Below are 26711 nucleotides of genomic sequence, written 5' to 3' on the forward strand. Positions count from 1 at the left end.
GTGGGTATTATTGTTACAATCTTTTCGACAGCCTTTGAACGCATCGCGTCTTCCTCGGTTGAAAGCCGCGCCTGCTTCGCTCTCTGTGGGACCGGAGGCTGATCGCGGGGAGAAAGACAGCCTATCAGCAGAAAAAGAACCACCATGTGAACAAAGGGTATATAAGAAGGGACACGAAGGCGCAGAGTTGTCAGGGTGAGAACTTATCTGATTGTCTCACCACCGCTGGGGCAACGTTTTCAGGGCTCGGAAGAGAGCGAATGGACAGAGCCGGGAGAGGAATAGGACAGTCCCTCCAACGGTAAGACCCCACCGTCCGCCTGGCCAGCCGCTTTTACATTGTGCCTGTGTCCGTCCGTCAACCATTAGGGGGGAAAGAGGAGAATTTAACCTTGTGAACTTCTGAAGCAACGCTTGCTTTCTAGAAAAGGGGCGCTAGGCTTATTATAAGTGAACGACAAAAGTCATAATTGACTCTTAAGCTATTGTTGAAAAGTTTCTCAAAGCGTGCTGCTACGTGTCCCATTCACCAGCTACTATAACGGCGAAACAGAAGAAAAGCTGTAAATAATGAATACTTTTCCAGATTTGCTCACTTCTTTATTTCATGCTTCTTATTCTCGGGTTCCTCTTTTGCTGTGGAAACTCGGTAACACGCCCTTTGGAAGTGCACGTTTAAAAGAAGGTGGCCAAAATTAAAGTCCAGAAATAGTGAAATCCTTCATTGAACGCATCCTCATTAACCTCAGTGTCAGCGAGGTCCGCACACAGAACAAGTGTGGACGCGTGGTTGTGAGCGCTGTTGTTACTCCCTCTGTACAGTTTTAAGTGAACACATGGCGTCAGTGTTAGTAACCCTACAGTAAAGGGTGATTTTACAGCCGAGGAATGCGTGATGGTGTGGCCCAAATGCTTCCTCACACATCTGTTTGATATTCGGTAGCTGCAGACTCCGGCTGATATGAGAACAAGTCAGTAGTGAACACATGAGGTCTGCAGGCTTGCGATCGGTTTAGCTTCCAGGAACAGAATAAGTCTGGAATTTGGAGTAAAAACATAGCCAGAGATCTGCTTCTGAAGACTCATTCCCCATCTTATGTTTAGGTGGGGAATGGTATTGTAATGGGATACTTCAAGTTGAAGTGGGCGAACCACCTGCTGTTCTGCCCAGTTTATTTTAAAGCTTAGATGAATGACTGAGCTTTTGTCTGAACAGTCCTTGATTGTTCCTACATGGCTTTGTTTATGCGTAGAAGAGGTTTATTGTTGCTCTCTGGTCTAAAATGATGACAAGATGGCCTGTCAAGACAGTGGTCATTTTGTGTGTTTGTGGCTTGGCACTGGTGTGAAGCACTGATAGATTTAAAGACTAAAAGCATCATTTTTGGGGTGTATTTGATTTTGACATTATTGTTTAAAAAAAATCTAGAAAGGGCAAGCAGCGATGTTATTACAGTGAGCACTTCTGTTTACAAAAAGTGGTATAGAAGCCTTTTTTCTGCACACTCATGTCCTCTACCCCTGCGTGTTTGTGCGTGCAGGTGTGCCCACATATTTCTCTCTGCATGTTTGTGTGTACTTTAGTTACGCCCATGACCCACTGTGTTGTGGGGCATGGGTCAGGTCTTTTTACAGAACAACAGGGAGTGTCCTCATCGCTTCAAGTTGTGCACTTTTGTGCATAAATGCTTGGTTTAAGGCTACAAGATGAAAGCAAGTCTCCAGGAAAATTTGTTCAAAGCCAATCAGAGTTTTTCCTGGCGCACAGTAGAGCTTTGGGGGGGAATGACTAAGCGAGTAAGCATGATTGGTCCTCATACAGTAAAGGCACCAAAACAGGAGTTGAGGATCTAAACACATTTCTTTTTGAGTAAATAAACCCCAATTAATAAAGCGAGTTAAAAATGCATTACAATGTTGACAATTGTTTTCCTTTAAGTTCCTGATAACTTGTCTTTGGAGTTTCACAGAATTTCCTTGACGCAGGAAAAATACTTTTGATTTATCGTCCTCTTGAGTGAGAGACGACTGAGCGTCCATGTCTTCGGTTCGCTTTGTGCTACTTTCTCCCGAACACAGACTGACTGGGACTAGAGTGCTCTCCTCCTTCCTACTGTAATTGGTGCCATCTGTTAGCTGTGTTAACATAGTCTGAAGAATGCGGTGATCCATTATTCACGACCTCCTTCGTTACTGTGGACATGAGCAGCCCATATCACGCTGGTTCAAGCCAAACTTGTCTGGAGGAGTAGATTAATAGTGCTTTTGAGTGCCACTCTGAAGATCTTTACCTGGGGGTCCTGGAGTGAGATGCTTTGTGGGTTATTGCCTGTTTCCCTAGAATCAGCCTGCTTTATTTCTTTACCTCCTACTGTTTTTACACGTTTTTATTGTCTTCCTTCACTTTGACCTCTTTTTAAGTTTCTCCTTGTTTCATCCTTAAACACCAAGCCTGCCTGATGGTACCTTTGTACTTCCAGCTGAACAGTCTGTATATTAAAATACAAACCAAACTTTAAAACAAGAAATTTGATTTTGTATATGACCTTTTCCAAAGTTGGTTGTGACTGACAGCAGAAAATCGTTCTTTTTCAAGATTTTCTGTAAACCAACCATAAATAAAAGCTCATTTGAAACAAAATTATTGATGCTTTGCATACAGTCCGTGCCACTTATTCTTCTTCTGCCCTCTTTCTCATCAATCGTCTTTCAGGTAGCAGACACGTATACCATGCCGACTAGTGATGGCCCCAGCAGGTTCCCGGTCTTTGTGCCTCCACCTCAGGGCAGCCAGAGGTGCCCAGGTTATGTCCCCGGACGAGTGGCTCCAGTCCGCTCGATGCCACATGCTAAAACGCCTCCGCCTCCACCGATAAAACCTCACGGCCCGCCGCTGGGGCGACAAACAAGGGTCACCTTGTCAGAAGAGAACCAGCGTAGGGAGGATGCGCAGAGGCTCCAGCAAAAGCTAAGAAAGAAGACTCTGATCTGCTGTGGAGTGTCACTGGGGGCTTTCTTCCTCACGCTTATCCTTGTCCTTAGCCTCAGTAGTGGTCCTGAGTTAGATGGTGATTATTTATTATGAATTTCCAGGCTTCTTAACCATTTCTGTATGACTTTTAAACATCTTTGTGTACATCTTTCTGTTCGTATTTACAGAGAATTGCCCAGATCACAACCCATCTCTCAGTAACTGGAATCCAGGTCACCAACCACAGCGGGCTGTCATTGTCAGGAGAGGAGATTTGTTTAGACTGGATGCTTCTGCTACCTTACGCTCACTTACCATCCAATCAGGAGGTAGGCACATCACAAGCTGTCTCACTTTTGTAAAGTAGCTTCTAGAGATGTAACACAGATTGAGTCACAGTAACCCAGTTGTTATTATTAAAGCTCAGTTTATGAACTTTTGGATGGAACATACAGCAAGAATGAACTAAACGTGTTTTCTTTGACTTCTCACAGGTCGGGTAGTTTTTGCAGACAGCCATGACGGCTCCAAAAACATAACATTGAGAACACATCACATCCTCATAGAAGAAGGTGGCGCCCTTCACATCGGTTCGCCCAAATGTCGCTACCGTTCCCATGCTATCATTGCTCTCATGGGCCGTTCCGACAGCGAGGCTGTCTCCGAGGTTCCCACATTTGGCCGCAAGTTCATTGGCGTGAAGGCCGGTGGAACTCTGGAGGTACACGGGACTGAGAGAGTTTCCTGGTCTCTGTTAACCAGAAGCATCCCGGCGTCTGGGGTGGCCACGGGGGGTTATGCCTTCCAGCGAAACTTCAGCCGAGGCATCCACCTGCGCGTGGTGGACCAGGACACGGCTGCTCTGCTGTTCTCAGAACGCTACGACACGTACGATTCCCGCAACGACAGCCAGCGGCTCGCCCAGCTGCTTCGCTCCCTTCCTGTGGGCCGAATTGTCACACTCGCCGTGGGAGACTCTGCCGAGAGAAATCTTGGGCCAGAAACCAGGAAAGTCATCCAAGAGAAACTCGGCAGCAGATTTGTTCTGGATCTCCAGTACAGGTAAACGCTGCCGCAAAAGCTGTGAATCATCTGTGTTTTTGGTCACCAGTTAAACTAAACCCAGTCACCTTTGACGCATCAATACTTTCTTCAAGCTTTTTGTCTCACATCCAGCATCCCTGGAGAAATGCCTTTTTTTTTTTTTTTTTTTTTTTTTTTTAACTTGGCTTTCTGTTCATTTAGGATGTTCCCTTGAATCAGTCGTAGTTCCTGTTTCCTTTGTGTCACTGCTTCACCAGAAAAAGGAAACATGTACAGGATAACAGGGTCATGCACAGTGTTTTCCAGGATTTGTACAAAAATGTGGCAACTAAGGAGATTTTTTTTTGCCCTTCAGAAGGACCAGGTCCAGTCGTGGTCACATGAGGTGATGCCTTATTAAACTAACAAAAAGACATGATTAGACTGAGTTCATAGCTGCCCATAACCTTAATGCCACCACACTGGAGCATGTGGCTCAGGACTTGAAGCGGTTTCCCTCAAATCTAGAGTGGCGCGACAGGATCATACGATAGCGCGCGTGAAGTGGTTGTTGGAAGTTAGGTTTGTGCGCTAAGACTGTTTCTTCTAATCCTCTTACTGTTGGTTTTTATAGGTTCAGACTACAGTTTATCATGTACTGAAATCACACAAGTCACAAAGTGTTTTTTGCTTTGTTTGTTTATTTTTGCTGTGGCTGTGAGAGATGGGTTACAGGATTAAGCATTATAATGAATGCCTTCTCGTGGAGATGGAGGAGGGAGTGGTGTTGCAGATTTTCTCAGCGGTTTATTGTCATTTGTGTCAGTGCTTTACCAGCGTGCATACCTTGTGACCTCCAGCTTCTATTTGATTTAATTTCCACAGGTTTATTTCGGTGGGTCCGCCCATCCTTCCTGGCAGCGATGCACAAATCTGTTAGCCGCTGCTTCTTGCATGTGACCCCTCTGTCTTTTAACCGCAGTGTCTCAGGACAGTACTCAAACACAAGAAACACGCATTCATAGTGCTCTATAGTGAGTTCACCTCTGGCCCCCACACATTAGCAGTTCCAGTTAAACAATGATGTTGTCAAAGGTTGATTACCAAATCAAGGGTATGACGAAAATAATAATCAAAAAAGGATCCTTTTTTTTTTTTTCCTCCCTTGTTGCGTCTTTAACCATCTGACTCAGCTCTGATTTACTGAGAAAACATGCACACAGGCAGCAGCAGGTCAGTTTGCAGAAAGTCACACGCTGTGGCTCTAATGAAAGACAAGAGTGGATGCCCCAGATGGATCCTGTTTGTGTATCACTGAGGTGTGCTGTTCCATGTCACAGTGACTCACATCTACAAAAAGACACCTTTTGTAGAAGACTGTGATTATGCCAGCAAGATGAATTATTTTAAACAGATAGAGGGTCTTTGGTGAATTGGAGTACAAACTGCTGTTTATATTAAGAGTTTTTTTTTTTTTTCAGGTAAACACTGGCATTATTAATGCACTTAAATCATCTTATATCATGTCATCTTCAGATATGACATGAGTGGCAGGCTTGGCTGTAGATCCCATTTACTTCCGGATAAAATGGAGCTGAAGAGGTTAAGTATAGAGTTGACTCTGGGTTTGTTTACCGCGTGCAATGAGCCAAGCAATGGCTCGGTGGAAACAAGATCACTTTGATTGAGTCTGGATGGACAACTGCCGACCCAGATACAGTTCCACGGGTTGCATGAATGGTAAATTGTGTTTGAAAGGCGTATTGGTCTGTCTGATAAAATCTTTAAAGTTTATAAGTAGATTAGAGCAGCTGCCATGAAATGTTTTTGGTATTCATGAGGGGGGGGGGGAAAAAGAGAAAAGCAGGAAGCCATTCTTGAGAAGCTAAGGGCATGATATTCGAAATATCCAAGACTGTATGTCTCATACTGTGCTGTCTTATTTTAGATCGCACACCCTCAAAAGCACAGCCAGTGCTATATGCCATCCACACCCTCGAGCTGCTTTGCTCAAATGATTTCAGCCTCTCCTTATTGAATCATTGTAATCTCATTTAAAATAAGCTTTCTTGGCATCTTGGATAGGGAGGACCTGGAACAGAAGTTAAAACAAATATAGCTTTAACACATCCACCCATCCCTTCCTAAAATTTTCCCTTAATTATTTCAATAATCCCATGACTTGTGTGATATCTGCTGGTTTTCTACTTTTTCGCTTTAATATATTTTGACATTCTCTGATATTCACTTTTTTGCTTTTTACCCACTCTCCTGCTTCATGCTTATCTCAGACATTTGCTTTTGTCAATGAGCACAGTGTCTGCAATTTGCATTGTCTATGGAAATAGCTACAGCTACATTTATCACTCAATACACGTGGTTTTATGTCAGTCTGTAAGAATGTGGTTAAAGTACAAGGTTTAAAACACCATCACTGACTAAGCAAATATGCACAGGTAACATTATTAAAAGTAGTTATGTGATAATGAAGCAGTAATGGGTGTTGATTATTAGTTGCAGCTAGGCTTTAAGGCTTTTTTTATATGATTTCTTCGAAAATAATGTGAAACTCATGACTTCCTCTTCTTTTCCATTTTCTCTGCGACCTTCCTTTTAACTCCTTCGGTCTTTCCAGGCAGGCGTGGGCTTTGGTTTCCGTGATAGGCGGTGGAAATGCATCATGCTCGGAGGATGTTAGGGAACACGAAAACCATGACACAGGAGGAAGAGCTCTGGCAAGACGGAACTTCACCACTGTCAATGGAGTGGGTTTCTCGGTCACTGCCTATAGCGAGTGGAAGACCGGTAAGAAATAACGAAATCCAAAACGAACCATGTAATCTCAACTTCTGGTATTTATTCCTAATTAATTCTTGCTTTCTCGTGAACTTTTGAGAAGCTTAAGTCGGAATTAGTGCTCAGTGGAAATGAATTTTTTCAGAACACAGTTTTATAGAGATGCGTGCATGGCAATTTATTATTATTTTCTCTGACCTTTGCTTTCTACCACTCAATTCTTAAGTACAACGTGCCATACTCTGAAAACCATACCCAGTGGGAAAATAAGGCAGAAACATCAAAGAAATACCTGCTAAAGAACACATTTACCCTGCTGTGACCAGGCTAATGTTGGCTAACTAGCAATTAGAACATAAACTCTAGTTAGCTGGGGTATTTGTACTTGTTGCCACAATGAGCTGTGAGGTCACTGCAGTCTGGTCCTTGGTTATTTATTTATTTATTTCAAAATAAGATGGTAATGAATCAATGTGTGACACTCTAAATGGCTTTTATTTTAAAAAGACTTTTTGGGAATGCCACTAACTCACGGCTCGCCCTCAACACAGAGCGTCACTTTTTTACTCCCTTCAATAGTTATCTTTATAGATTACATTTTTTTTTCTTCTAGTGGAAAGCCTTTATGTCAACAATCTTGTGCTAAAAGTCAAATCAATGTTTTCTTTAATTGCAGAAGACTACAAAGCGTTAGCCTTCCTCCCTCTGTTGTGCTGTGCTGGACCTTATGTTTCATTTAAAATCCAATATTGTTCTGTACCCCTCAGGTGTCCCTACTGCAGGCTTCCAGGTGGATGCTGTGGACCAGGTGGTGCTAAACCTGCAGGATGAAGTGCAACAGACATGGCTACCAGGGGATCGCATCGTAGTTGCCAGCACAGACTACTCAATGCACCAGGCTGAAGAGTTTACCCTGCTGCCCTGCCCTCACTGTAACAGCCGACAGGTCAAGATACAAGGTGAGAGAGAGAGAGAGAGAGACAGCCATTGGTTTCTTCAGCTGTGTCAGTATTTGCCCTGAGGGGTTATTTCTTGGTGTTTGGGAGCTACTGTCACAAACAGTACAAATAGGAACTGATGTAGAGAAACATTTCATTTTACAAGGCCTGTGTGAAGACTAGTAAAAAATCACTTATGCTCCTCTGTAGTTAATAAATGTGATTAGTAGACGTAGGGCCATTAATCCTTCGGTCCAGCGGGATCTCATTTCCTTTTCAGCTGTTATGGTGACGTAAGATTATTGGAAAATGCTAAGGAGAGATTGTCAGCTTATTTTTTTTTAAAAGCAGGGCCATCTTATTATAACCACGGGGCGGTTTATGAGTGGGTTATGGATTTGGATGCATCACCCCTTCTTCACCTCCTCCTGTTTTCTATTGTTAAGTTAATAAACTACACTGACAGTTTCGCAGTTTGTCCATCTCTCTATCAGGCATGTTTCCTGATCTCATTCCTTTGTTGTCAACTCCCTTCCTGGAGAGAAGGGTGTGTTATTATGTGTGTGTGTGTGTGTGTGTGTGTGTGTGTGTGTGTGTGTGTGTGTGGGCTGAATTTAGGGTTTCTGTTACCAGTAAAGGCTGAACAGTTGAAATCCTGAGCTGCCACATATCATCTGTGGCAGAGAGTATTTTGTGCGTTGATGAATGAATGATGTTTCATACGTGTTTGATTACTTTTGCTTTTACATGTGTGTTGGTTTGGTGGGTACTCTTTGGGGTGTGGTTAGTTAGTGTTTGAGCGGGAGCTGCCATACGCGCTAAATGTGGTTTACAGTTGAAAGGCTGCTAGGTGATGCATCATCTAAACACAAGCAAGCCGTTATTGTAGTGTTTTAGTATGACTTGTCCCGCCTCAGAAACCAAATCGTGTTGCTGTGATATTTAATTAAATGTTGCTGTCGCCATACCTCTAATTTGCTTTCACACAAAGTAACAACTTGCACCCGTTTCATGGTTTCTGTACATATTTTTCTTTTAAGAGTTTTAAGAATTTCTCCTTGTTGTAGTATTTTTGACCTCTAGTTTTATCTGTCTGTGCTGCTCAGGGAAGCCTCAGTATAACCATACCGGAGAGATCATAGATGGCATCGACATGCGTGCCGAAGTGGGTCTCCTATCCAGAAACATTCTCATTTATGGAGAAATGGAAAACTCCTGCTACGGAGACAACATGTGTCAGTTCTACAACCATGACACCTTTGGAGGCCACATCAAGGTACGCGTGTGTACCATGTTTAGATATCTTTATGAGGACCAAAAATTGGAATGCTACTATATTTGTGGGGTCCAACAGTGGGGACAAAATGCCTGTTGACATGAGTTTGAAGGCATTTTTGAGACTGTGGTTTTAGTGTCAGGGTTACAATTAGGTTTTAATTATGGTTAGGATTAGGCATTCATTTTTGATGGTTAGGGCAAGCGGCTAGAAAAAGCTTTGTGTCAATTAGATGTCCCCACAGAGATATGAAAACAAGACTGTGTGTAAATTTATTGCACATTTACTTTGTGCCGATCTTTCTGCATGAGTTGGCATGACTGTACTTTCCTGTTAAAGGTTGCTATTCAGAGTCTGTTTGACAGTTTCCTCACTGTGAAGATGAACGGTGCATACATTCTACATTTGTGTACTGGCCTATGTGAGAGGTGTTGTTTACCATCACACTGTTTCTCTTTTCTTGCACTTCATGTCAAGTTTGAATCTATATGAAAGACTATTCTTCAGTAGGCTCAGCACAAACTGCAAACGCAGCAGGCACATGAGGGTCAAACATGTAGATTTATCTCTGCTGTCTAGCATGGGTCCCAGTGCAGTCAGTGAGCTCACTGTAATTTTGTATGATTTCATTCAAATTGGTGGCAAATGGACGTAAACATTCCTCAGAGTCTATGTAATTTGCCCCCCATGTGCTAAACAAAAGACTTTGTTTCCATGTTAACAGCTTTCTAACTGTAACCTCGAAGTACAGCAGACGGACACATGAAGCTGTTTTTTTTTTTTTAAAGAAAAGAAAAGTCAGCGTTTTCTTTGTAACTAGGCCTTCTATGCCAGCAAAAAGCCATCTGTCATGTCTGCCAAATCGAATTTAGCACAGTTCAGCACCATGCGTTTCATGTTTCAATTCATCTGTCCAGTGAGTTGCCCTTTCTCTTATTTTAAGTCAGGTTGACTCTGTGGAGTGGAATCTACTGTTGAAACAATTAGTTCTTGTGTGTGTGTGTGTGTGTGTGTGTGTTTATGTAAGCGAGGGTAAGGGTCAGTGTTTACTGTGCGTACTTGAGTTTCAGTGAGCTGAAAGGGTTGGCCAATACCTTCTTAACAGAAACCAGATCCTGCTGATTTTGCCATACCCACAAAAAAGACCTTTTAGACAGCACTGAACATTTGTTTGTATCGTTTTATTTGTATGCATTCATGTGTGACTATGTGCTGTGCGCATCTCTGTGCGTGCGTAACTTTTAATTTATGCTTCTGTAATTCACGGCTTATTCACCAGCATCAGGGGTTTTGAAACAGCTCGACTCACAGAGCGCGGTGCCAGATGGGCTAAAGTTTATATCCCAGTGCGGTCGTTGATGAACGCAGACAGTTGTAATGGTTTAATTTATTACTTTAGTCAGCCAGCATTTGTTACGCGGACCACAAGTCCGGCGTCATTTGCTTTTGTCGTGGGTGGGAGCTTATTGTACTCTCTCCTCAACACCTACAGATTCTCAGTAACTTCTCATCAGTGCATCTGTCCTACGTGGAGTTAAAGAACATGGGTCAGCAGGCTAGAAAAAGCCGCTACCCCCTCCACTTCCACATGTGTGGGGATGTCGACCAGAAGGGAGGCTACGCAGAGGCCACCTTTGTGGACGGACTCTCCATACACCACTCCTTCTCCCGCTGTCTCACCATCCACGCCACCAACGGCCTGCTGGTTAGTAAAGCCTTTTAAAATGTGATGAATACGTCACCGTATGTGAGAATGTAGAAAACCATACATGAGTCATAGTGTTAATAATGAGCAGCATATTGTGGGAAACTGGTGGTTTGTTACAAAGCTCATCAACTGTATCCTCCAACGCCTGATTACTGTGAAGGCTTGTATCTTCCTTTCTTTTTCCCCATCTCCTTTATATTCACTCTCAACCTTTCCTGTTCCATCTCTTTCACACTTATAGAATATCTTAGTCTCTTTAGAAAGATGTAGAAGTTTTTATATACAGTGGTGTGTTTGGCCTTTTCCTAATTTCCTGTTTTTGTATGTTTGACACAATTAAATGTTCCAGATCATCAAACACATTTAAATATTAGACAAAGATTACGGAATTAAACACAAATTGTAGTTTCTAAATTAAGATGTTTTATTAAGGGGAAAAAATTCCAAACCTACATGGCCCCGTGTGAAAAAGTGATTAAACCTAAGCCTAATAACTGGCTGGGCCACCCTTAGAAGCAACAACTGCAATCAAGCGTTTCCAATAACTGGTACTGAGTCTTTTAGAGCACTGTGGGGGGTGTTTGGCCCACTCATCTTTTCAGAATTGTTGTAATTCAGCCATGTTTAAGGGTTTTCGAACATTAACTTGCTTTTTACACTTGTACTACAGCATCTTAGTCTGATTCAGGTCACTCCAGAGTCTCCTTTTTTTTTTCTTAAGCCATTCAGAGGTGGAGTTGCTGGTGTGTTTTGGATCATTGTCCTGCTGCAGAACCCAAGTGTGCGCCAGCTTGAGGTCATGAACAGATTCTTTGATGAAAACAGATGTTTTGGTAGACAGCAGAATTCATGGTTGGATTTACCACAGCAAGTCTTCCAGGCCCCGAGGCAGCAAAACATTCCCAGACCATCACACTACCACCACCATATTTTACTGTTAGTATGAGGTGTTATGTGAAATGCTGTTTTAGTTTTATGCCAGATGTAACGGGACTCAGACCTTCAAAAAGTTCAGCTTTTGTCTCGTCAGTCCACAGAATATTTTCCCAAAAGTCTTTGGGATAATCAAATGTTTTTTGGTAAATGTGAGACGAGCCTTCATCTTCTTTTTGGTCAGTTTTTGTCTTGAACTCTCCCATGGCTGCCATTGTTGCCCAGTCTCTTTCTCATTGATGAATCATAAACTCTGACTTTAAGCGAGACATGTAGAAGCTTAATGTTGTTCTGGGTTCTTTCATGATCTTCTGGATGAGTTGTCGATGCTTCATCACTGTTCACAAAGTTTTTTCCATTTGTGGATAATAGTTCCCATCATGTTTCACTGGAGTCCCAAAGCCTTAGATATTGCATTGTAACCCTTTCCAGACTGACAGATGTCAGTGACTTTGTTTCTCAGGTGTTTCTTTAGATCGTGCCACGATGTGTTGATTTTTTTTTTTTTTTTGCCTGTCCCATTTGGTTCTTTAGCCATCAGAATTGTTGTCTGAAGACCAACAAGGATACCCAATGGATTTACTTTGCCAAATGGATTATCACGGCTTTGCCGTATTGGTCCATTTGATCAACCTTTGTTGTTATTATTTATTTTCTTTTATTTTCAGTTGTTACAGATGGGACAGACATGACTGAGGGATAGGAAGGGGAGAAAGAAAGATGAAGGAAAAGAAAAACAGAAGGGAAGAGGGACAGTGAGAAAGGGTACTTAAAAAGAGAAAGAAGAGAAAAAAAAATCTCCTGGATCACCTGTTGAGAGAAAAAGAAGAGAGCAACATACTAAACACAACACCATCACGTTAATCTAGCTAAGTGTAAACAGCAGTAAATACTAAATATTGAATGTTGTTGTGTTGCAAGCAGGACCGACAGCTCACAATGTGCTTGGAAATAGCAGCCAATAAAGGTGTAGTTTATGTCTATGAACAGTGAACACCCGTGTGCACACCCATGTGGATCAGCACGCTTGTATTCAAAAGCTTTCCCCATTTAATGGTCTGCTAGAGGGTGTAGAGAGCCATAACCCTGGCTCCCAGGGCATGAAGCAGGCATGGAGGAGATCCAGGCTCCAGACATCCAGAGGTCCCAGAGTGCGAGAGCCCTAGGAGGACCACTGGAGGGGCATCCGTGTCACCCTCCTGGGAAGAGCTGAGGAGAGCCCCAGATGAGGAGTCACCCAGTAGCCACGGAGCAGAAGCCAGAGGGGGGCTGCAGTGGCGTGCCCCCCGGCTCTGTCTGCAGCCAGCTGTGCCAGAGTGAACCGAGCCACAGGCCCAGAGGCCGGAGGCCCGAGGGCCGCCTTTGCCCCGGAAGAGGCCTGACTGGGCAACAGGCACCAGGCCCCGCCAAGTAGTCACCGGGAGTGAGCTGGTACATACCTGAGCGCCCAGCCCCGGACACCAAGAACCACCAACGCACCGACCCCTGAGGGCATCAGTTACCAGCAGGGAGTGTGGTGAGGGGAGATGGGCCTGGGAGTTCCCAGAGAGGTGTTGCTTTTCAAGATCTTTTAACTGGTTTCATTTTGTCAGACAGGTTCTAACAGGTCTGCCGGTAATCATGCTTGAGCGCGTTTAGTTAAACTGAACTTAGTCACAGTTAATTCATGACTATAAAGAGGGCAGTTACTTTGCCACACAGAACCAGGTAGGTTTGGATAACTTCTCTCCTTTAATCAATGAAATCAACATTTAGAAACTGCATTTTATTTTTACTTAGGTTATCTTTGTCTAATATTAAAAATTGTGATCAAAAGTGTGATAAATATAAAAAACAGTAGGAGATCAGGAAGGGGTCACACACTTCTCACACCAATGTACTTGTTGGATAAATGTAGTTATACACAGAGGTACTAACTTAGCTCAGCTAAATCACACTGTCTGTATGTGGTCAGTGACTGAAGGGTTCAGGTTTGTTTTTAATTATGTTTTGAGTCTGCATCGTTGAAGCTCTGAGCCTAACTGTACAGAGGAAATTGAGTTCATTTATGGTGCATGTCATTGTTTGACTTGGCACCAGAAGGTAAACAAGAAAAACTGAAGTGACCCTGTAAGTATTCTCCTGTTGACCATCTTCTACCATCTTTCTCTACATACCAAAGCTTCAGCAGTAAGAGGAAAATCGTTCAGGAATTTTAACTATTTAAGGAGACAGGCACTCGCATTTTGGCCATATTGTATTTCTCCTTTGGGGTGTTAAATTTCATTCCGTTTTATTATACAGGAAAAGGAACATATCATGGGCTGCATGGAACTGGCCTGGATCAGTTAAAACTGGTTTACAGCAGTTCTTTTCTGCTGGACATAAGTTTGAAACACATTGCAAAACATAACAAAATAAAAACGACCAACAAAAAAGAAAACTTCTGCAAAGACGGAGACGATGGACACAAAAAGATTTTATATGCCTGTTTGAAATGTGTGAAGGAGCTTGTTGCTCTAATGCAAAACAGATATCTTTGATTATATCTTAACATAGCTATTGCTGTTATTGTCAAAGTAGTCTAAAAGTCTCTTGTCCAAGCTCTTTTGTTTTGAATTTTTTTTCTTTCCCTCTTAATTTCTGTGTTTTGTGTTCCATTTCTGGAAAGGTCAAGGACACTATAGGCTACGACACGTTGGGCCACTGTTTTTTCCTTGAGGATGGGATTGAGCAGCGCAACACTTTCTACCACAACCTTGGCCTCCTGACCCGACCTGGGACTCTTTTACCCACCGATCGCAATGAGACCCTCTGCCTCAGCATCAAGGACAAAGTCTACAAGGGCTACACTCCCTCGCCCAGTACAGAGTGCAAGTAAGAGAACAGGACGATGATGTACATTTGTGGTTACAGATATAAGGAATCACATCGGCATCAGCATAACGTTTCCACTCTGTCATCAAAAACATGTCTGATTAGTCACAATACTTAGATATCATAGATTTGTACTGGGATAAAACCACTTTTCGTATCTTTTATACGTGTTTGTATGTTAACTGTGATTTTTTTTTTTTTTTTTTTTTTTTTTTTTTTTTTTTTTAAATGTGCTTTCATTGGATTGAAACATCTTTGTTTTTATTTATACCAACAGAGTATAAAGGGTATAGTTGTATATAAAGGGTTATTTAAATTTCCATGTTTAAAAATGCAATGCCTGCATTTTAGATTAAAAGTGGAACAAATCATACCCATTAGCCGTGAGAGAGCATGTGTGGTGGTGCAGACGTATTTTGAGAAAGCACAGATGGTCTGTGTGAGAGAGATATTGGCAAGGTGGTTTTATCCAGGCAATAACAACATCCCCTCTCCATGGGATGTTTTCATGTCATAGCAAGACCAAGAAAAGTGCCTTTGTGAGGAAACAGAAAGGTCTGTTTCCAAGAGCGTGATAGCGTGTACGTGTGTCTGTTGGCTGAGCTTTCCCCGTGAAGCGCTTATGTTGGAGAGGTGGATTATTGAGGGAATTTGGGAAATCTCACAGGTTTCTTTGATGTCTGTCTTCTTCTTAATCATATTTTATGATCTGCCGAGGTACTCCTTTTTTTAATATCTCTGTCTACTTATGTGCATGTAATCTTGTGGTTGTTTTTCAGGGCAGTCTCAACATTCTGGATCGCCAACCCCAACAACAACCTCATCAGTAATGCAGCAGCTGGTTCTCAGGTAATAATATCAGAGCTATGAAAGAAAAATAACTTTCTCCATGTGGTTTAAGGAAACATGTCACCAAGAGTAGAACGCAAAGTCCTTATTGATAGATTAACTATTATTAAAAAAACAAAAAAGTAAAGCTACACTGGCTTTGGTGTTCCTGAACATTACATAAAATTAAAGACCTTCATGCTCATAAAAAGTTATCCATCAATAAAAAGGGGATTTAACAGTCCTTAGTGTTTGATAGATGGAGCAATAAAATGGTAAGACCTTTAAACATAAAAGCTAAAAAAAAAAAAGAAGAAAAGAAATCACTCAATTTTATTTTGGTACAAACTGCTCGGAGGTCCACAGGGGTTATGCTGTGTACTACTTAACGGTGGGGGTATTTCTTTGTTTTGGACTGCAAACTTAAAGAAGCCAGTAAGTTTCTGTGAACTTTAATCTTTCTGCAGGACGTCATCAACATGAGAATAGTGTGACACTCACCCAGATGCACTTGTTGTTGTTGTTGTTGTTGTTTTTTATGTTCCACCAGCTGATTGTATATCAGTGCTGATAATGAAATTCCTACTCCTCTAGTTTGTCATGGTTATCTTCTGTTTCTCTATTCTACTTCCTCTTCCAGGATGCTGGGATTTGGTTTGTGTTCCACAGCTCTTCCACAGGTGACTCCCATGGCCTGGTGCCAGAGACCAAGGCCGAGCTCACACCTTTGGGGATTTTTTACAACAATCGTGTACACTCCAACTTTAAGGTATTGTTAGTCTTGCTTTTTGTGCACTATGCAGTCCAAATTCTTGCTGTGCTGTCTCTTTGTGTCTCTGTGCTTTAGCAAGGAGGAGAGAAATACAGTGTTTGTATTCCAAATGACATTGCACATAAATCCCTGTTTGATTACTTGGTTATTGGTAGAAAATGGGAATAGACATATACACACACACACACACTCACTAGTAGGGTCCACAATGGTGCTCTGTTTTGTAATGACAGAAGTCGGGCAGGTGAACTGTAAGCTCTTTGTCCAGCTTCTCTCACAGAGGAAGGAGCCATGAAGGTTAAGACTATGCCTCGGTTATACCACAAGACCAACTCACAGGCCAGGTTTCCATGTACAAAAAAACACAGACGGGCTTAATTTATTTTAACAGGGAAAACTAATCCGTATGTTTAGACACATGTACAGCCTTCATTCTGTAACTTTACATTTGAGCACGTATCAGGTTCCACGCCAGAAGATACACTAGTGGAGTTGTTTATGTCCCTATAGCAGAAAACCTCCTTGTACTTGTGGTTTTACTGGATTTTATTGTAATCATGCCTTCCAGGCAGGGCTGTTCATCGACAAAGGAGTGAAGACCACCAATGCCACTGCTGCTGACCCCCGGGAATACCTATGTTTGGACAACAGTGCCAGGTGTGTATGTGTCTAGACACAGACTGCAAAGAGATTTGTTGATACTTTAAGTTTTCCATAACTGTTAGTATTACAGCTAAGGGCATGTTGACCACTCGTGGTTACAAATGCACAGACCTGGAAGTGATTTTTGGCACATATCCAGTATCCAAGCAGACTATTTAAGAGTCTGCGGTTGGTTATCAAATGCGTCATAGTGTATAGTTATTCTGTGTAAATATTTCAGTATTTGTGGTTTACTTATCTACTGTTTGTTTAGTGCTACTGTCACAAACTGCATGAATTAAGGTATTTGTAGCTCCCTGTTGAATATCAGCTGGGATGTAGCCATTGACGGGGATAGACAGATGGCTTTATAGTGCGCTACTGCATTTTAGTGGAAGGTCTGTCAGATTTGTGTTGACAGAGAAAACAAGACTTTACAGATAGTTTCCACTCTGCAGCTGCCTACCTGAATACAGCCCTCAGCTAGGTGGAAAAAATGTGTCTAGTGAGACTGCGCACTGTGGTCTGTGTGCACAAGTATGAAGGGAGGGATTTTAAATGTTGTTCAAGTGCAGAAGGCACGGGGAGATTTGTGTTGTGTATTTGCAAGATACGGTAACAGTTGTTAGAAAACGTCTCCAGCGATTTATGTTGTTCTCAGAGGTTTCATCTAGCTCCACAGTTGGGTAAAAAAAATCCCTTGAGCAATGATTTGGCTTTTGACAAGGTTTTAAAAATAACACCCTGAAATGCCACCACAAGGATGCAAAAGGAACATGAGCAGCCCCCCCCCCCCCCCCCCCCCCCCTTGTTTTTTGAACACTATAAAAGTATTTCTGAGAACATTTATGTTCTCAGGAAGAAATAAACTTTTTGTGACTAATGCCACTATGCCCTTTTCCTATAGTGCCACCTAAAGATAAAGCACAGCAATTCAACAGTGGAGTTTTAAACCTTTAATCTAAATTTCAGTTATGTATAATTTGCGTGTGTTTGCATGTTATTTAGGGCATTGACTTTCACGAGTACCATATGTGCTAAAATTAAAATGGGGAAGTGGTGGGGTTGGTGTGACACTGTGGTAAGCATGAATAATTACAAAGACACTGATGTCGTCATCGAAAAATCCCAAGGAAAATATCAGAAAAGTATTTTTAGTCACAAAGTATTTTTATTGAATTATTTTTTTAGATTTCGCCCACACCAAAATGCCGACCCTAGTCGTCCTCGGGTGGCAGCTGTCATCGACACTCTGATCTCCTTCAAGAACAACGACTTGGGGGCGTGGATACGCGGTGGAGACATTATCATCAAGAACTCTGGGTGAGACATCTCATTAGCTATGATTCAGTTTGTGCTGGTTTGGCAGTTTGCTCCAAGTCTTCCAGTGAACCGAGGGTGAGAAAATAAAGGAAGGATGTCTTCACAACAAAAAAAACATTTTCTAAGACATGTCTTAACATATTATTCTCTTATTCGTTTTTCTGAACAGCTTTGCCGACAATGGAGTGGGATTGTCCTTTGCCAGGTGTGTACTTGTCTAAATCACTCTTTCACTGTATTTTTAAGCTTTATTTGTTTTTATTGTCGTCCCGCTGGATGGGCTAACTTCTTGTAAGTGATAGCAAGGTGGCTGTTCTTCCTGCAAAGTACAGAAACGATTGCATTAATAATTAACTAATTATGTATTATCCCGTGTTCTCCAGTGATGGCAGCTACCCTAAAGATGAAGGCTCCAGCCAGGAGGTGACGCAGTCCCTGTTTGTGGGCGAGAGCCGGAACAGGGGGACGAATGGAGGACAGAATAAATACTGGGGCGTGGGAGGAATTGACGGAAAGATGAGGACGCTACCTAGAAACAGGTGAGGGGAGAGTAATAAGTGAAAGATTAAATAATGAATGGTGGAAAGACATATTTGGAGTGCTAAGGCAAAAGTCCAAATCAAACTTGACTTTTCTCAGGAATTTCAGGGAATAGAGCTGCCAAAGAAATGTAGGCTGGGAAAACAAACAAGGAAGAGAGAAGCCAGCAAGGCAACCGACTTGTTGAAAAGATGGACAGATGAAGGTGTTACAGCTGCTTTTAGCTGATAGTGAGATTGTGAAATGAAATGACATTTAAGTAGTCTATAAAAAATGGTGGTGGCATCACGCACAGCAGTTCTTAGGAAGGAAATGCCTTGTGCTGAATTTGGTTGCATAGCAGGAAAAGGAACTTTCTTCACCATTTCAGACCTTTAACACAGCTCCCTTTAGTTTCAGGTAGATGTCACAGTTTCAGTCCTATTTAGAGGGTTATATATGTAGGGTGTGACACAAGTGAACAACCCAGATGTTAATGAGCAGTCTGCCCAGCACCATTTGTGAGACAAGAGGCTCGTCCTGCTGTAATACCAAATCAGACAGGGTGGTAAATCCTAATTTGTTGCTGTTGCAATGCCCCAAGGATCTCCTGGCAGCTGTCTCCATGTGTTTTTTGTTTTCTTTCTGTCTCTTTTATTACAGATATTGTTATACAAGAGAAGAGGAGCTTAAGTAGGATGCTGGAAAATAATTACTGTATTTGAGTTTCAAGAATCAGTGTGTTTGTGGCCACTGTGTAGAGCTTTAAAATTGTTTTACGGGCCTCTTCAGTGCCCTGCGACATCTGGCTCGGTCAGTTTAATTGCCGTTGTTGCTGCTGACACTTGTTATTTCTTGCCAGGGGAAACGAGTACATTTCTTTTTCTGTTTGGTCATTTTTTCTGGATTTCTTTTAAACATCTCTTAAAATAGCTATCACAGCTGTCTTGCACTGACTGTAACATCTACATTGCTAATGTTAACACAGCTGGGTTTTGCCAGTTCATGACTAAAATGGTCCTGTAACCCATGTAAATGATGACTGTTTACCCCAGTCTGGTTTTATATATTCCATCAATTGCACTGCCTAATTGTGGCTTATTCCTCATCATCTCCACCGTAGGACGTTCCCAATCCGAGGTTTTCAGATCTACGATGGCCCAGTGCGGCTTACACAGAGCACATTTCGTGGCTTTGCCCCCTTAAGCGAAACAAATAAACGCACAACAACCACACCAGAACGAACTACGCCAGAAAACACCACGCGTCATACCAGTGCAGTGGGATTCAACTTGAAGAACACCTGGCAGCTCACCCCTCGAAACAACCTGTCTCAGCTCAGCTTCCACTCCACAGTAAGTAAGGCTCAGTGAGACTCGAACATTGAAGCTTTTATTCTTTTTTGTAAATGTGGTGCACTGTCCCAGTGTTGTATTTCCAAAGGGAATGTGTAATATTTGAGCAGTGTTTGAACCTGTTCAGAGACTTTGCTTTCAGTCCAGGTCAGCAGGGATATATCTGTTTATTCAGGCAGTAGATGTGAATATTTCTTCTCTGACCCGATTTATTCCCTTGTCCTTCCTTTATTTCTACCTAAAACCAGTGCACCGTACTTTATGCCCACTTTCTCTTTTGTGCTTTGCTCCTATTTGTTATTTACCCCTACAACTATCTTTTAATAGACTGATTAAAAAGTGTTCCTTTAATTTTCTGAAGCAGAGTATAGCATCAAGCCACTTAAACGTCTAGGATATTGAGCCGGTCACTTAAGTAGCACGAGGGTTTTTTCAGCTAACACCAAAACATTTTCAGCTGCTTTGGTGTTAATGAAATTAGCAGCAAGTGCACTAGAGGTGCAACAATGAAACATCTGCCAACACAGGAATGGTTTTACAGGTCAAAGACACTGCCATTTTTCCTTTATCTTTCTGACTGTTCTTTCACTAGTTTGCATTTGGGTGAGGTTGTTGTCAATACTGGTGGCATTAGGTGATACCTGGACCCTACAGAGGTCTCCCATCAGAGTCTTACGAGCCTGGAGGAGATTCCAGGAGACAGGCAGTTACTCTAGGATAGCTGGTCAGGGCCGTAGAAGGTCTTTAACCCATCAGTACGACTGGTTTCTACTCATTAGTTCAAGGAGGAACAGGATGAGAACTGCCAGATCCATACAAAATAATCTCCAGCGGGCCAATGGTGTGAATGCCTTTGACCAAACCATAAGAAATAGCCTTCATGGGGTTAACATGAGGGCCAGACTCCCCCTAGTTTGCCGTGTGCTCACAGCCCTGCACTGTAGAGTTTGACTGGCATTTGCCATAGAATACCAGGATTGTCAGGTCCACCACTTGGGCCTGTGCTTTTCACAGATGAGAGCAGATTCACCCTGAGCACAATTGGAGGGGACACACAGGCTGAACAATGGCACTCTAACTGCCATTAGGTATTAGAATAAAATCCCTGGACTCATTGTCAGACCCTATGCTGGTGCAGTGAGTCTTGGGTTCCTCCTGGTGCACAACAATTCCCGACCTCATGTGGTAATAGTGTGCAGGCGGTTCTTGAAGGATGAAGGAGCTGAAACCATTGACTGATTCCCATGCTCGCCTCGCTAAAATTCCAGGAGCTCAGTGATGCCCTGGTCCAAATTTGGGAGGAGATCCCCCAGGACACCATCAGTGTTCTCATTAGGAGCATGCCCAAACTTTCTCAGGCATGCAGCCAAGCATCTGGGGACCATATGAATTACTGAGTACCCTTTTGAGTTGCAGCAGTTAAAATGGACTAGCCTGCTACATGATTTTTTTTTTTTTTTTTTTTCAATTAGATTTTTAGGATGTATTTTCAATTTTCATTTCCATCAAACTTTCCTTTAGTTCCTAACACATTACCCAGTCTATATCAGCATTGATATCCAGCATGAAGATTTTTACCCTTTAGATCTGATATGTTTTCAAAGAGTTTGTTTAACTTGTTAGTGTGTTTGGGTCAGACGCCTGGCAGAAACAGAATCGGGAGTCGTTTCAGGCAGACAGAACACAGAAGAATAAAGGAGCCATCTTTCAGAATCAGGCCTGTGCAGAAACTGTTGTAAATCACTGGCGCCCTCTTGTGGGATCATTGTACAGTGCAGTGTTTTTTATCCAAAGGAGACCTCTAATAGGCTAATTTGTCAAGTAGGCTGATTGGTGATTTCAGTTTGGCACATAAACTATGAAAGATGCACAGCCAAGAAACCAAAAAAATAGAATGCAGGTATATTACCTGTCCTTATGCAGTGCATAGACAGATCTCGATTTTAAAAAAAAGTAAGTGAGCTGTCCCAGGAAGATGGAGAAGAACATGATGGAAACAATGGAAAGTTAAGCAGATACCTGGTTAACTTAGATTAAAAATCACCTCTCAGTAAGTAACACAAATAAACTCCTCAGGTGCATCTTCGGGCATTCTTTGGACAACCTGGAGAGTGGTTTGATGAAAACAACCTCGACGGTGACAAAACCTCCATCTTTCACGATCTGGACGGCTCAGTGACAGGCTACAGTGACACCTACGTTGGCCGAGCAGACAACTACCTTATCCAACATCCTGGCTGTGTGAAAAACCTGAAGTGGAATGGAGTGATATGCAGCGGCCGCTACTCTCAGGTACAGCGCACTCGGGTCTGCACCTCAGTATTGTTCTGTCCTTCTGATGTAAAAGTGATTGTTACGTTCCACAACATCCTCCTCTCTTCTAGGTGTACATCCAGACCCAAGGAGCCCCTAGCCTGAGTTTATCCATCAGCAGAGATGAATACCCTAATTCTCCTCTGTTACTGAGGGGGATTAACAGCCAGGGGGCGTCGTCCCAGCAGTACCAGCCCATCCTGATGATGAGCAAGAGCTACACTCTGCACTGGAGTGGGCCTGCGCCCAGAGAAATGGTCCTCTCTCTCATTAACTTTGATAAGTGAGTAATAAGAATGACTGTGTGTGTTCGCCTCTTCAGCCACTGCTAGTCCAAGTCTTGAAATATCTGTAATGTCCTAAAGTGAGGATGCAACACACTGCATCGACTGATTGTACTGATGTTTTCAACCACTTTCAAACTGCTCTTTCATTCACTCAGGGATGACTGGGTGCTGGTGGGACTCTGTTATCCGTCAGACACCACTTTTCAGATTATGTCCGACACATACGACAGGCAAAGTAACACGTTTGATGACATCACAGACTACGGCACCGTGTTATCCTTCCCAGAGCTGCAGAAAAAGACAATGGAGAGGAAGTACTACTTTGACCAGACTGCTGGGTGAGATGAAAGATTGTTTTTCCTTTTCCTTGTTTGAACTCGCAGTTGAAAATACTGCAATGTGACGACTGTAGGAGATTTGGTTTTTAATAAAAAATGAGATAAATTTTATTTCAATTGTGTTTTGCTTTTTTTGTTTTTTTAAATCCCTCAGTGACTCTACTGAGCTTCTAAAAGTTTATTGTGCTCATCATCCCCAGCTTATTGTGGCTCTACCTTCGGGCCCGGCATGGTCGTGATGGTCACAGCTACTGTTCTGTTAAAGGCTGTGAAAGAGTGAAGATCACAGCCACTACATCCTCCAAAGAGACCTGTAACTGTACAGCCAAAGCTTACCCCAAGTACGCCAAGGCTCCCTCAGTCGTGGTGCCTATGCCGGCTCTAAACACGCAGCCCTGCAGAGACTGCGGTGCTAAACAGGTTTGTTAACATTTAAAGTGACCTCTTCATTTGGTCAATTAAATCCAAAGCTACTACCGCTGATCGACATGCGTCTGTCTCAGCTTGTGTTTTCCAGTGAGCCATGGACCTCCTACCTCCAGACTCAAGTGAAGTCTCTCAGCATTAAAGAGCAGCAGCGAGGAGACAACGTCTCCTTTATCACTGTAAGCAAAACTGCCAGGCAGATAAAAATGCATCCAAACACTTTATCTTCATGTTTTAAACTTCAGATTTAAAACAGGGTTTATTTAATCCAATTTCTTTGCTGTAATTCCCCAAGGTGAATGAGATCACCATGTCCTTCTCACAGCCGGGGTTTTTCCTGGTCTCAGTGGATGCCTGCTCTGGAAAAGTCACCAAGAAAACCTCATTTAGTAAAGTGGATAAAAAGATGGAAACTGACATACCAAACAGGTGAGGCAGGGCAAAACTGATAAATAAATACATACACAAAACAAATAAAGTTCGTAAATATGAACAATAAACAGAAAATTCCCATAAAAATAAAAGTTGACAGGAAATCAAACATATCGCTGGGATTCAGACAGGGATTATTCACACCGGAGACACTTGTGTAACTAGATTTCATCAAAATAAAATAAAAAAAAATCTTGAAACAATTATTTTAAAAATTACAGAATAAACTGCACAATCTAAATTGCTCCTCATAGCTATCCCCAAAGTTTGTCCAGACATACATCACTCTTTTAATGACTTATTTGAACCTTTTTCTCTGAGTTCAGACTTCATCTCTAACTTCAAACAACTGAATATGCAGTTTGTAGTGCAGTGTTAATAAAAGACTATGAAAATAAACTGTAACATTTTAAGCAGTGTAGTTTAATAAATGGTCTGTTGTTTTGTTTAGTTCATTATAATCCAGTCCATTTATTATTCAGCTTTCTGTTGCAGTGTAAATAAACTGAATTAGCTTTTGTATGTTTTCCCCCAAACATCACACAGCAGGTAATTCATAGAACTATTAGGGAACAATAGTGTTTTTGATTTAAGATATTTGAACTTTTATATAAAATGATGTAGTTCTAGACGTGTTTTTTATGAGCTTGCCAACATAACTCATGGTCAATATTCAGACATTTTTAATTTTAGTTTCTATTTTGACATTGTTCGTCATCATATTGACTTCATTATTTATTTGACCGTCACTAAATATTATATATTCTATTTTTTCATTTGGTGATAAATTACTAAGATCAAAGCATTTTTTGTAAAATGTTTCCCTCTGTATTCAGGGCGTGTTTAAACTTTGGAAAAAGCAATATCAATTAGTGTCATCAGCAAGTAAAATGTATTTTAATAATTCCTTGTGTGGGTTAACGTGGTTTTCTTTTTTTTGGATGACACTATAATATGTCTTCTGGCTGTAGAGTGGCTTTATTAGAAGTATTTATTTCCTCCAGGTCAATAGTCCTCGTGGCAACGCGGGGACAGTCGGGGGAGCTGGTCAATATCGCACCACATCTGGTCTCTCTTGGTGTGGCCAAAGATCCTGATCTGCATAGTAAAGGTTAGTACTACTTTAGTTTGTCTGTCTATCTGTATTTTAGATGTCTTTTACATGCCTTTTCCCCCCTTCCTTTTATCGCAGAGAGTCTGGCACTTTGGGGCTTCCGAGGGAGTTCCTCACCTCCTTTTTGGGTTTCACTACTGGCTGGACAAGGCGATGACGTCTTAGGGCTGCAGGAGCGCTACTTGCCTCTGGGCTTGGAGATGTATGGCTGTCCGCGACCTGCAACTCAAAAACGCAAAGACCTAGAGCTTCTGAGAAAAGCCACAGGACAACAATAACCAATGTGAACTGTACATGTTACCTAGCCGTAATGCTGTTGCACACAGATACACAAACACACAGCCATTTGATGAATGTGAACTGCTGAACCTTTAATTTATTAACGATGACAAAGATGTTTACTGCTTTCAAGAGGAATGAAAGTGGGGTTTTTTATGAATCGAATGAATTTTTTTGTGTATGTAAGCGTGTGTATGTATGTGTCAGTATGCCTTTGGGCCATGAAGTCAATGCACTTTCCTCTTTATATACACACAACCTGCCTTACTAGCCAGAGTGACGTAATGGAGCTTTACAGTAACAAAGGAGAAGAAACAAACCCAAAGTAATCCTGCAAGATCTACCTACCTGTCCTATTTATTGTGCAGTAATTGATTCTGAACACAGAACCCAATTCATTGCATACACAGATCAAAATTTAATTATGAGGATAAATGACTTTGATTTGACGTGAAAGCGAAATAAGATGGATTTGATGTGCTCAGGTCGAAGGAAGTGATAAAAACAAATGTCATTGCCTCTGAGATGTGAATGGCAGTATTAAGCCAAAAACCGTTGTTAATGTGGTTTAGTCGCATTGGTGATTAATACTGCAAATCTCCTTTAAAACATAACCATAACAAGCCATATTCTATCGAAATAATCATGTAGATGCATAATAATAATGTGTGTAAAATTAATCTGACGGTTTTTGGCCTTTCTTGTGTACAAAAAAACCCTTAAAAATAACGACTTCTGTGCAGGTGACTCCTTTTATATTTGACACGTTGCAATAGATTCTCTTTAAACTGGAAAACCTCTGAATCGCGTGCAGCTCTACATCTGAGATCTTTAAGCACCTTTTTATGGATTTCTTTACACACTTACTTTTTTTTCCCTCCTCATGTTTGTATTTGTCTTTTCACAGTGATGGTGTGGCAAGTGTTGGCCACAAATACCTTTCCTCTACTTTTTTTTTGTCTTCGCAAACAGAAATGAATGTTTTACCTTTCATCTGCCTCATTCATGTGCATTATTGCCAAAACAGTATGGTAACATATAACTCTAGGTTGCCGTTTCCTTTTTTTTTTTCTTTCTTAGTTTGTATCCGTGCTGTACAGCAGTGACAGTAAAAGTATCATATTTTAGCTGTAAAGGTTACACGGCTTTATTTTGAGGCTATTTTAATCTTTACCGTGAGCAGGGCTCCCCCACTGAGCGATGATGAGTAGTTGTGACTGTGTGAGTAAATGTCTGATCATGTTAGGTGAAGGGATGACCTCGCTGCCTTTTAACCACTCTACTGTTAAAAAGAGCAAAAGACCGAGAAATGGGTTGAGTCCCTTTGCCTTTTCCTTAAGTTGAAGATTCATCGATGCACAAGTGAGTTGTTTGTTTTGTTTTTCTTCTTAAGATTAGGGGTGAACTTTGCAAATAAGAAATTGAACTGTACATGTAATGGAAAGTAGACTCCCATTAATGTGTGTATTTTATTTGTTTTTGTTTCTTATTAATTGATAAATGATTTGGAAAAAACATCTTTCCTGCAATTTGTCATGAAATTGCAAAACAAATAAAGTTGTTTTGTTTTATGATAAAGTCA

General features: G+C 41.8%; 1 protein-coding gene across 1 annotated transcript; it reads left to right on the plus strand.

The window, feature by feature from the left end:
* Window positions 1-66: 66 nt before the first annotated feature.
* Window positions 67-26711, plus strand: cemip2 (cell migration inducing hyaluronidase 2). Its single transcript, XM_087849054.1, has 24 exons — window positions 67-301; window positions 2714-3068; window positions 3160-3300; window positions 3466-4033; window positions 6630-6799; window positions 7558-7749; window positions 8835-9004; window positions 10497-10709; window positions 14296-14501; window positions 15281-15350; window positions 15970-16098; window positions 16670-16758; window positions 17935-18066; window positions 18236-18271; window positions 18450-18605; window positions 19709-19940; window positions 22017-22232; window positions 22325-22536; window positions 22696-22878; window positions 23079-23298; window positions 23382-23483; window positions 23600-23733; window positions 24741-24847; window positions 24929-26711. Exons 2-24 carry the CDS (start codon window positions 2732-2734, stop codon window positions 25126-25128), a joined length of 4215 nt encoding a protein of 1404 aa, XP_087705180.1. The 5' UTR covers window positions 67-301; window positions 2714-2731; the 3' UTR covers window positions 25129-26711.

The sequence above is a fragment of the Neolamprologus brichardi genome, chromosome 12, assembly GCF_056152115.1.
Source record: "Neolamprologus brichardi isolate AB-2024 chromosome 12, ASM5615211v1, whole genome shotgun sequence".
In the NCBI taxonomy this organism is placed as follows: domain Eukaryota; kingdom Metazoa; phylum Chordata; class Actinopteri; order Cichliformes; family Cichlidae; genus Neolamprologus; species Neolamprologus brichardi.

Bases quoted from the DNA above. Each gene is read 5' to 3' on its own strand.
- cemip2 (XM_087849054.1), top strand. From the start codon at position 2,732: ATGCCGACTAGTGATGGCCCCAGCAGGTTCCCGGTCTTTGTGCCTCCA. The intron at 18,067-18,235 runs GTGAGACATCTC...TTTTCTGAACAG, and splicing joins ATTATCATCAAGAACTCTGG to CTTTGCCGACAATGGAGTGG. The intron at 23,299-23,381 runs GTTTGTTAACAT...CGTCTGTCTCAG, and splicing joins GAGACTGCGGTGCTAAACAG to CTTGTGTTTTCCAGTGAGCC.